The sequence below is a fragment of the Taudactylus pleione genome, unplaced genomic scaffold (genome assembly GCF_031769625.1).
Source record: "Taudactylus pleione unplaced genomic scaffold, aTauple2 ptg000503l, whole genome shotgun sequence".
NCBI classification, from domain to species: domain Eukaryota; kingdom Metazoa; phylum Chordata; class Amphibia; order Anura; family Myobatrachidae; genus Taudactylus; species Taudactylus pleione.
This window is the reverse complement of record NW_028284905.1, coordinates 581,178-593,594: the sequence shown is the minus strand read 5'-3', so window position 1 is coordinate 593,594 and position 12,417 is coordinate 581,178. Positions and strand designations below refer to the sequence as shown.

The 12,417-nt window shown below is 44.7% G+C and overlaps 1 protein-coding gene across 1 annotated transcript in view; it reads right to left on the bottom strand.

Annotated features, from left to right (window-relative positions):
- Positions 1-12,417, bottom strand: part of LOC148501762 (carboxypeptidase O-like) — a 105,006-nt gene that overhangs the window by 32,587 nt on the left and 60,002 nt on the right. Inside the window, exons 3-5 of the mRNA XM_088450024.1 lie at positions 11,135-11,259; positions 4,941-5,055; positions 1,434-1,535 (exon numbers count right to left, since the gene is read on the bottom strand). Coding sequence (XP_088306150.1) covers positions 1,434-1,535; positions 4,941-5,055; positions 11,135-11,259 — 342 coding nt within the window. The remainder of the gene's footprint in view (positions 1-1,433; positions 1,536-4,940; positions 5,056-11,134; positions 11,260-12,417) is intronic.

Below are 12,417 nucleotides of genomic sequence, written 5' to 3'. Positions count from 1 at the left end.
TTGGGGTGGTGTTGTAGAGTTCCCCTTGTACCTTCAGTCCGCCAGGAATATGACAGATAGGGTTCATGCTAAAGTGATAAAGGAGATCTGGTTGGGGAGAATGAGCGGCCCCTTTCCTTCCTCTCCCATTACTAGTCTGGTTCAGTTGCCAGTGGGGGTAGTTCCTAAGAAAGAGCAGGGCAAGTTTAGGCTTATACAGCATTTGTCCTTTCTCGATGGGCAGTCGGTCAACCCTGCCATTTCTCCTGAGATGTGTCGTGTGTCTTACCACCCATTTGAAGATGCATTGGAACTACTCATGGAGGCAGGGCCTACGGCTTTGCTTGGGAAAGTCGACATTGAGTCCACTTTCTGCCATTTGCCTTTGCACCCTGACTCTTTTCAGTACATAGGTTTTCGTCTTCCTGATGGATTTTATATATATCGTTCCCTTCCCATGCGGTGTTCTGCCTCTTGCAATTTCTTTGAATGCTTCAGCTCCTTCTTGCACTGGTGCACTATGGCTGGGACAGGGGAGTGTGATGTGGGCACTGACTGGATCAATTCTTGGTGGTTGTGCCCCACTCATCTGATCAATGTGCACCATTGCTATTTTCCATACAGTCCCTTTTCTGGCATTTTGGTGTTTCCATTGTGCAGGAGAAGACTGAAGGACCTTCCACCAGGTTAACTTATGCTGCGGACTCAGATTGCATTTTGTGCATCCCATCGGGTGTCTCTGCGCCAGATGCCATCTCTTCTGGGATTGTTTAATTTTGCAAGCAGGGTTATACCCATGGGGAGCATTTTCGGCAGGAAGCTATGGCAGGGGTGGTCCGTCCTTACCATAGAATACGTCTCATGGCTGAGCTGCTTCAGGATTTGGGAGTGTGGGATTCCTTTTTGAAGGAATTTAATGGAGTGTGTATCTGGTGCTCCCCTCGTCGGTCCAGTGGTCGGCTTCAGTTGTTCAGTTTTTGTGCATATTTCGTCTAGTGGTTTGTTCTCTTCTCTCCCTTTTTTTTTTTTTCTCACTCTGGTTTTTACTGTCATTTGTCCCTGCAGGTCCTGAATCTGATTCTCTTTGTGTATAGTTGTAGGGCATTCCTTTGTATACTGAGCAGCTCGGCACTGTTAGGCTAGGGTTACCTCTTTCTTTCTTGAGGCTTGGCTGGTTCATTGGTTAGGTTAGAGGCAATCAGAACTGATATAGGATGAAAATATTAATTCATGCTCCATAAATTGTCATTCTGCCACAAAGTTTGCAATGACTTGCTATCATCAAATACATTACCCAGAGTACTTAGCTTGGAAATGGCAGAAAATGGCAAAAATTTACTTTCCCTTAAGCAGAGGACAAAAACATAAGATCGGCATGCATGTAAAATGGGGCATGTAATATGGGGCATGTAATATGGGGCATATAATATGGTGCATGTACGTCTGTGACTTACTTTGAAGTAATAGATGGGATGCTCCTCGTATGTATGTCCCAAAAGATGTTTTGTCAGTAAATTACTATGTTTATCTTTAATCAGATCCATCCAGGTATCAATCTGTAATAATGTAGATGCTATTAGCAGTTACCTATATTATGTCTTACATATATTACTGCAAGCAGTTTACATTTCTATACTATCTATCTATCTATCTATATATATCATATCTATCTATCTATCTATCTATCTATCTATCTATCTATCTATCTATCTATCTATCTCATATCTATCTATCTATCTATCTATCTATCTATCTATCTATCTCATATCTATCTATCTCATATCTATCTATCTATCTATCTATCTATCTATCTATCTATCTATCTATCTCATATCTATCGATCGATCGATCTATCTATCTATCTCATATCTATCTATCTATCTCATATCTATCTATCTATCTATCTATCTATCTATCTATCTATCTCATATCTATCTATCTATCGATCGATCTATCTCATATCTATCTATCTATCTATCTATCTATCTATCTCATATCTATCTATCTATCTCATATCTATCTAATATCTATCTATCTCATATCTATCTATCTCATATCTATCTATCTCATATCTATCTAATATCTATCTATCTCATATCTATCTATCTATCTATCTATCTATCTATCTATCTATCTATCTATCTATCTATCTCATATCTATCTATCTATCTATCTATCTCATATATATCTAATATCTATCTATCTATCTATCTATCTATCTATCTATCTATCTCATATCTATCTATCTATCTATCTATCTATCTATCTCATATCTATCTAATATCTATCTATCTCATATCTATCTATCTCATATCTATCTAATATCTATCTATCTCATATCTATCTAATATCTATCTATCTCATATCTATCTATCTCATATCTATCTATCTATCTATCTATCTATCTATCTATCTGGAATTGGTATGAAATACCGCCGGCGGTTCGATTCCCGGCAGCGGCAGCCCGACATCAGCAGAGATCCCGGCAGCGGAAGCCCAACAGCGCTGGAAATCCCGATCATGGATAGGTAAGTATTGTCTAACCTAACCTAACCCCCCTAACCCTAACCCTCCTTAGGGGTGCCTAACCCTAACCACCCCCTTCCCCTCTGCCTAAACCTAAGTCCCCCAAGGGGGTGCCTAATCCTAAGTCCCCCCCCCGGGGTGCCTAACCCTAACCTTCCCTCCCCCTAGCCTAACACTAACCCTCCCGGGGGGGGTGCCTAACCCTAAGTCCCCCCCGGGAGCCCTAAACCTAACCCTCCCCCCCGCGGCTGTCCGCTCGTGGCGCCCGGCATCACTACGATCGGGATGCCGGGCGCCGGTCTCCCGGTGTCGGGGAAATGCCAGGTGTCTACATCTAGACGCCCGGCATTTCACCCTTGCCGGGATATGACAGTCGGGAAGCCGGCTGCCGGTATTTAGGCAGTCGGCTTCCCGATTGCATACCTTCTATCTCATATCTATCTATCTGTCTATCTATCTATCTCATATCTATCAATCTATCTATCTATCTCATATCTATCTATCTATCTATCTATCTATCTCATATCTATCTATCTCAGTGGTTCTCAAACTCGGTCCTCAGAACCCCACACAGGTCACATTTTCCAGGTCACCCAGCAGGTGCACAGGTGTAGTCATTACTCACTGACACATTTTAAAAGATCCACAGGTGGTTATAATTACTTAACTTTTGATTCTGTGAAGAGACCTGGAAAACATGCACTGTGTGGGACCATGAGGACCGAGTTTGAGAACCTGTGATCTATCTCATATCTATCTGTCTCATATCTATCTATCTATCTATCTATCTATCTATCTATCTATCTATCTATCTATCTATCTATCTCATATCTATCATCTATCTATCTATCTATCTATCTATCTATCTATCTATCTATCTATCTATCTCATATCTATCATCTATCTATCTATCTCATATCTATCATCTATCTATCTATCTATCTATCTATCTATCTATCTATCTATCTATCTATCTATCTATCTCATATCTATTTATCGGGATGCAATCGGGAAACAGGCTGTCTTAATCCCGACGGCCGGCTTCCCGATTGCTTTATCCCGGCATGGGATAAATGACCGGTGTCTATATCGGGATGCCGGGCGCCGCGAGCGGACAGCCGCTAGGGGGGGAGGGTTAGGTTTAGGGCACCCGGGAGGGACGTAGGGTTAGGCACCTCCCCAGGAGGTTTAGGCAGCGGGTAAGGGGGGGTTAGGGTTAGGCACTTAGAGGGGGGATTAGGGTTAGGTACTTGGGGGGAATTTAGGGTTAGGCAGCGGGTAAGGGGGGGTTAGGGTTAGGCACTTAGAGGGGGGATTAGGGTTAGGTACTTGGGGGGGAGGTTAGGGTTAGGCACCCCTAAGGAGGGTTAGGGTTAGGGGGTTAGGTTAGTAGATACTTACCTTAGAGACGATCCGGATTTCCAGCGCTGTCAGGCTTCCGCTGCTGGGAACTATGCTTCTGTCAGCCAGGTGCTGCCGGGATTCGAACTGCCGGCCAGAGGGCCGGTATTTCATACCGATTCCCTATTTATTTATCTATCTATCCAGGGGCGTATCTATAATGGGTGCAGGGTGTGCGGGGAACATGGGCCCATGGGTCCAGGGGGGCCCCGCACCGCACACCCTGCACCCATAGAATTACTTACCTCTCTGGAGTCCCACGTCGGCGCGGGGTTCCGGCGCTGTAAATTAACTGGAAAATGGCCGTGATGGCCATTTTCCCGTCGTTTGCACATGCGCAGTACAGGGAAAATGGCCGCCGCAGCCATTTTCCCAGTGACCTGTGCAGACACTATAGACTCTGGGCACACTCTAGTGCCCATAGTCTATAACTCCGGCGCTGGCCGTGCACAGCTTAGTACGCTGCTGGCCGCCAGGCAGAGAGGAGGAGACCCGTGTCAGAGACTGCACACGGGCCCCCTCCTCTCTAGAAATGCCCCTCTATCTATCTATCTATCTATCTATCTATATGTCTGTCTGTCTATCTATCTGTCTCATATCTATCTATCTATCTATCTATCTATCTATCTATCTATCTATCTATCTATCTATCTGTCTGTCTGTCTGTCTCATATCTATCTATCACATATCTATCTATCTATCTATCTATCTATCTATCTATCTATCTAATATCTATCTATCTATCTATCTATCTATCATTCTATCTATCTATCTATCTATCTATCTATCTATCTATCTATCTATCTATCTGTAATTCCATGTTTCGTGCTCTGCTGATAACACCTATAAGACTCATAGGGCAGCTTGGTTATATACATGCCAGTGTACTATTTAATGTATCACAAAGAAACATGATGTGTGTGTACATACCCAAATGGTGTGAGTTATAATATGAAACACTGCACTATGTATCTATGCAGCTGTGAGGTCGTACAGTCCTTGTATATGAATGTTTATCACAAATCCTTGCTCACCTCCTCCATCGGGTGATACTCGGTATATGTGTATGTGTCCAGTGATATCGCCCTTCCTTTCTTCTGACTCACAGGTTGGCTGTCAATCAAATTCTGCATATCTTCTATCATGATCCTGGAGAGGAACAACAGCATCAGAATGTGCGACAAGGACACTTATTCCAGCTCCTCTCCCACTGCTTACTCTATGCATGTGTGTCTGATTACTCTATGCGTCTGTGTCTGCTTACTCTATGCGTCTGTGTCTGATTACTCTATGCGTCTGTGTCTGCTTACTCTATGCATCTGTGTCTGCTTACTCTATGCGTCTTTGTCTGATTACTCTTTGCGTCTGTGTCTGCTTACTCTATGCGTCTGTGTCTGCTTACTCTATGCGTCTGTGTCTGCTTACTCTATGCGTCTGTGTCTGATTACTCTATGCGTCTGTGTCTGCTTACTCTATGCGTCTGTGTCTGCTTACTCTTTGCGTCTGTGTCTGCTTAGTCTATGCGTCTGTGTCTGCTTACTCTATGCGTCTGTGTCTGATTACTCTATGCGTCTGTGTCTGATTACTCTATGCGTCTGTGTCTGATTACTCTATGCATCTGTGTCTGATTACTCTATGTGTCTGTGTCTGCTTACTCTATGCGTCTGTGTCTGCTTACTCTATGCGTCTGTGTCTGATTACTCTATGCGTCTGTGTCTGATTACTCTATGTGTCTGTGTCTGCTTACTCTATGCGTCTGTGTCTGCTTACTCTATGCATCTGTGTCTGATTACTCTTTGCGTCTGTGTCTGATTACTCTATGCGTCTGTGTCTGCTTACTCTATGCGTCTGTGTCTGCTTATTCTGTGCGTCTGTGTCTGATTATTCTGTGCGTCTGTGTCTGCTTACTCTGTGCGTCTGTGTCTGATTACTCTGTGCATCTGTGTCTGCTTACTCTATGCGTCTGTGTCTGATTACTCTATGCGTCTGTGTCTGCTTACTCTATGCGTCTGTGTCTGCTTACTCTATGCGTCTGTGTCTGCTTACTCTATGCGTCTGTGTCTGATTACTCTGTGCGTCTGTGTCTGCTTATTCTGTGCGTCTATGTCTGCTTACTCTGTGCGTCTGTGTCTGATTACTCTATGCGTCTGTGTCTGATTACTCTATGCGTCTGTGTCTGATTACTCTATGCGTCTGTGTCTGATTACTCTGTGCGTCTGTGTCTGATTATTCTGTGCGTCTGTGTCTGCTTACTCTGTGCATCTGTGTCTGATTATTCTGTGCGTCTGTGTCTGCTTACTCTGTGCATCTGTGTCTGATTATTCTGTGCGTCTGTGTCTGCTTACTCTATGCGTCTGTGTCTGCTTACTCTATGCGTCTGTGTCTGCTTACTCTATGCGTCTGTGTCTGCTTACTCTATGCGTCTGTGTCTGATTACTCTATGCGTCTGTGTCTGCTTACTCTATGCGTCTGTGTCTGATTACTCTATGCGTCTGTGTCTGCTTACTCTATGCGTCTGTGTCTGCTTACTCTATGCGTCTGTGTCTGATTACTCTATGCGTCTGTGTCTGATTACTCTATGCGTCTGTGTCTGCTTACTCTATGCGTCTGTGTAAGGGACTCTACTACTGTGGCATGTGTATAATGGGCACTACTACTTTGGCATGTGTATAAGGGGCACTACTACTGTGGCATATGTATAAGGGGCACTGCTACTGTGGCATGTGTATAAGGGGCACTACTACTGTGGGCATGTGTATAAGGGGCACTACTACTGTGGCATGTGTATAAGGGGCACTACTACTGTGGCATGTGTATAAGGGGCACTACAACTGTGGCATATGTATAAGGGGCACTACTACTGTGGCACGTGTATAAGGGGCACTACTACTGTGGCATGTGTATAAGGGGCACTACTACTGTGGGCATGTGTATAAGGGGCACTACTACTGTGGCATGTGTATAAGGGGCACTACTACTGTGGGCATGTGTTTAAGGGGCACTACTACTGTGGAATGTGTATAAGGGGCACTACTACTGTGGGTATGTGTATAAGGGGAACTACTACTGTGGAATGTGTATAAGGGGCATAACTACTGTGGCATGTGTATAAGGGGCGCTACTACTGTGGCATGTGTATAAGGGGCGCTACTACTGTTGGCATGTGTATAAGGGGCACTACAACTGTGGCATGTGTATAAGTGGCACTACTACTGTGGGCATGTGTATAAGGGGCACTACTACTGTGGCATGTGTATAAGGGGCACTACTACTGTGGGCATGTGTATAAGGGGCACTACTACTGTGGCATGTGTATAAGGGGCACTACTACTGTGGTTTGTGTATAAGGGGCACTACTACTGTGGGCATGTGTATAAGGGGCACTACTACTGTGGCATGTGTATAAGTGGCACTACTACTGTGGGCATGTGTATAAGGGGCACTACTACTGTGGCATGTGTATAAGGAGCACTACTACTGTGGCATGTATATAAGGGGCACTACTACTGTGGGCATGTGTATAAGGGGCACTACTACTGTCGGATGTGTATAAGGGGCCCTACTACTGTGGCATGTGTATAAGGGGCACTACTAGTGTGGACACTGGGCCTGATTCAGACCCAGACACTATTTGAGTCCACTTGCTGGCTAAAAGGGGCCTGCTATTTAAACCATGCACTCGCACTGCGTCGTGTAAAGCCACCCACTAAGTAATAGCGAGCGGCCGCACTATGCGCTCGCACCTGTATAAAGACGCCCCTTTGCCACTCGCAACACATGTCATCTCCTGCAGTTGTAGGATTAATCGGGAACATCAAGAGCCATCGGAGCTGCTTGCAGTGCTTGTGGTAGCCTTTTCCCACCACACCATTGTGAGCAGTGCAGGCTAAAATACAACCCAGTCACGCGTGTAATGACGCTACATTGCTAATTATGCACACCCATTAAACGCCGTTCTAACCTTCGGGCACGCCTGCGTTCGCACATCCATACCCCCATTTACAAGCACCTTCCACTGTTACCTTACACAAACGGCACTACTTGTCACTCAAAATAGCGGCCCAACTGCGGGCTACGGGCGAGCACTTTCCCATTGCAATGACTCGTTCACGCACGTGCATTGCGACGCATATGCATGCACAGATTGCAAAAAAAATTGCTCAATGCAAGCAAGCGCAGCATAGCGTCTGGGTCTGAATCAGGCCCTATGTGTATAAGGGGCACTACTAGTGTGGACATTATGTCTATAAGGGGCACTACTGTGGTCATTATGTGTATAAGGGGCACTACTACTGTTGACATTATTTGTATAAGGGGCACTACTAGTGTGGACATTATGTGTATAAGGGGCACTACTAGTGTGGACATTATGTGTATAAGGGACACTACTAGTGTGGACATTATGTGTATAAGGGGCACTACTAGTGTGGACATTATTTGTATAAGGGGCACTACTAGTGTGGACATTATTTGTATAAGGGACACTACTAGTGTGGACATTATGTGTATAAGGGGCACTACTAGTGTGGACATTATGTGTATAAGGGACACTACTAGTGTGGACATTATGTGTATAAGGGGCACTACTAGTGTGGACATTATGTGTATAAGGGGCACTACAAGTGTGGACATTATGTGTATAAGGGACACTACTAGTGTGGACATTATGTGTATAAGGGGCACTACTGTGGACATTATGTATATAAGGGGCACTACTAGTGTGGACATTATGGCCCTCATTCAGAGCCGTACGCTCTGAGCAGAGCGCACGCTCTGCATGAGGGCCGGGCTCCATTTTCATGGAGCGTCCTCCTGGACGCTCGTATAGCTGTGGGTCACCACCCACAGGCTATACGAGCGTGCATTTTGATGGCCGCGATGGTCGTGACCATCGCGACCATCGAAATTGCGAGCCGGAGCCTGCGGTTGAGGTTTTCAACCGCAAGCTCCGGAGTGATTTTGGCTCTATCAGAGCCAAAATCACTCCCACTGACATCACTAGAGATGTCAGTGGGCCGGCTTCTGACGGGAGGCGTTCCCATGGGAACGCCCCCGTCAGGGAGGCACGCCCCCGGCACGCCCACCAAAGGGGGCGTGCTGTCAATCAACATTGACAGCACGCCCCCTTTGATCGGACACAACGAGCGAAGGAAAGTCCTTCGCTCGTCGTGTCTGGCGCATGCGCACGACGGAGCTCCCTCCGTCGTGTGCATGCTCAGTGCAGACCATCGACCCACTTGCGAGCGGACAGCCGCTCGCGAGTGGGTCTGAATCAGGCCCTATGTGTATAAGCGACACTACTACTGTGGACATTATGTGTATAAGGGGCACTACTAGTGTGGACATTATGTTTATAAGGGACACTACTGTGGACCTTTTGTGTATAAGGGGCACTACTACTGTGGACTTTATGTGTATAAGGGGCACTACTATGGGCAGTATGTGTATAAAGGGCACTACTCTGGGCATTATGTGTATAAGGGGCACTACTGTGAACTTTATGTGTACAAGGGTCACTACTGTGGGCATTATGTGTATAAGGGGCACTACTGTGGGCATTATGTGTATAAGGGGTGCTATTGTGGGCATTGTGTATAAGGGACACTACTACTGTGGCATGTGAATAAGGGGCACTACTACTGTGTGGCATTATGTGTATAAACGGCACTACTGTGTGGTGTAATGTGTATAAGGGGCACTACTGTGTTTCGTAACATGAATAAGGTACACTACTATGTGATATAATGTGAATCATGGGCACTACATGCGGTGTACTGTGAATAAGATTGTGCTACTGGGTGGTGTAATTTGAATTGGGGGTACTATTGTGTGTCCATGCCCCTTCCTTGTGAGAAAACACACATTTTGGCACATGCTGTCCCTTTAAAAAGTTTGGGAGGGAGGGCACAAATTTATAGTTTGCATGGGGGTGCAGGACACTCTAGCACCGACCCTGTGTGAGATTGAGTGTAACTGGTCTTTGTTTCTACCTGTGCAGTAATTTCCCAGGAATCCTGGTAATAATAATCATCTCAGGTCTAACAGGGTAGAAACATATTATAGATAAGAGAGTCATTTTCCCCAGAAATGGTCCATTTATATTTAGCATTTGCTCTCCCACTCATGGGGGAGTTGTATCAAGCCTTAGAGATCGAAAAATTGGAGAAGTTGCCCAAGGCAACCGATCAGCCTCTAACTCATTTCTCTTTGGAATGATAAAAGCTGATTGGTTGCTTTGGACAATGGGCCTGATTCAGAGTCGGACACAATTAGCTCTCGCTCGTCCAGAAAATAGGGGTGGCTATTCAAATGAACCGTTCGCTCTTTGCGGTCTGTTCACGCCTCTAGGTCTGAACGAGCGAACAAAACATGCGAACGTAATTTTGAAAAAAACGCCCCCTGGCCGCTCGCATCCTACATCATGTCCGCTATTTATTAGATTAATCGAGTACATCGACCAGCGTATGAACTGCTCGCTATTCTTGTGGTTGGTTTTTGCTACCACAATCTTGCGAGCAGTTCTGGCTATAAAATAACCCAGTGACGTGGTCAATGACGCTGCTGTATTAATTATGCACACCCATAAAACGCCCGTTTTGACCTTTAAGCAAGCCTGCGTTCTGATTTCCACTCCCTGTTTTCAAGCACCTTCCCCTGTTACCACCCACATACGCCTCATTTTGTCACTCAAATTAGCAGGCATTCGCTATTTTGCGAGCACATGAATTTCGACCGCACTGACTGGTTCGCGCATGCGTATAACGATCCGTACGCATGCGCAGTTGGGCAAACATCGCTTGGAGCGAACGAGCGGCCGCTTACGAGTGGCTCTGAATCAGTCCCTATGTCTCAATTTTATCTCTCGCCAAAGCTTGATACATCTCCCCCAGGGTCACAGATAATATATGAAGTCACATTGATTAGCCACCATCTTATCTCCGTACAGAAAGCAGTTATGTGTAACTATAGGCAACATCTCTGGTGCTGTTGGATCATTTTATTGCACTGAGTATATATTATATATAGATATACTGTATATATAGAATCAAATGGAGACAGACCAAGTGCCTGATAGTGTCATATGTCACAGTAATGATTAACAAATGGTTGAAAATCATATGATACATTTGTTCAGAAATGCATCTGCAGGAGTTTTATACAGTATATATACAGTAGAATAAATATTTATATAAATATAAAATAATATAGTGTATAATAATGATCATACTTATAGGGAATGTTCTGTTGACCAAGATTTTCTTTCATCTGCTGCACATTGGCCACTTGGACCTGGACATGCACATCTCTGCCGCTGTATATTTCCTCTACGACATCGGGCTTCCACAGGTCAAGCTGGATGAGAAGAATAAATAGGTTATTATAAAGAAATCAAAACATCGCTCTGTAACTAATACCCCTTTTACACCAGAGCAAAAACCTGGGTTATTGCTGGGTCTACCCGAGACGCAGCTCAGTGTAAAAGGGTCCCTGAAAAATAACCTGGGTCAAGTGACCCCGTAATCCAACCCAGGTAACTAACAGGGTTGGACTTAGGATGGACCTGGGTAATGGTGCAGTGTAAACAGTTCAACCCGGGTTATCCGACCTGGGTCATGTCTAAAATGAGCTGATTGGTGGTTGTGGAGCAGCCACCTCCCACTTTTTATGACCTCACTTGTTTAGCAGGGCAGACCCAGGTTCAGTGTGAACGGGGCTGACCACATAATAACCCAGATTGATGGTGCTGTGTAAATGGCGTCTGACCTGGGTTGAAACATATCTAAAAACTCGGGTCGGTCCCGGGTTTTTGGTGGAAAAGAGGTATAATTTATTTCACGATAAACCGCAGCAATTTTAGAGACTCAATAAATGTTTGAAAATTCGAAATGTCATATGGGGAATTCTCGACTCTATTGTCCATAGAGTAACTGAATTCAAGATTCTAAAACTTTTCCTCTCAGGTCTTCCCATCCAGCCCAGAGTCAGTCATGGTGCATCATGTCCAAAGGAATGGGTTCTGTGGCCATTGAGACGGTAGGTGAGGGAGGGGCAAATACAACCTGGCACATTGCAAACTTTATTGCAAGTTTTGAAACTGCTGTTAATGTTTAGAACTATATTATTGTGTTTCTCAAAATATTTTAACTTTGTACAGGTTCTTAAATTACGCATTGGATGATTTAGGTCAAGTGCATATATTTGGCACTGGTTTGGATTGGTCTAATTAATGCCCATTTCAGGATCCACAGACTAATTTGCCAATCCCTAACAAATTCAGGTTTACAAGTAGTAACCATTGTACTCAGTAGCTAAAGAGAGGGAAAGGGCAGCAGGCGGCCCTGAGAATAAATGACCGAACCCGATTCTGCCACCCAAAATTTGGGTGCTGTCACTCCAGAGAGAAAAGAACACGATTAATACAAAAAGGGCAGCACCAATGAAACATATTCGCATATGATAAAAATTGCCAGCTGACGATAAAATATAAATACAAAATAAAATTATAATAAC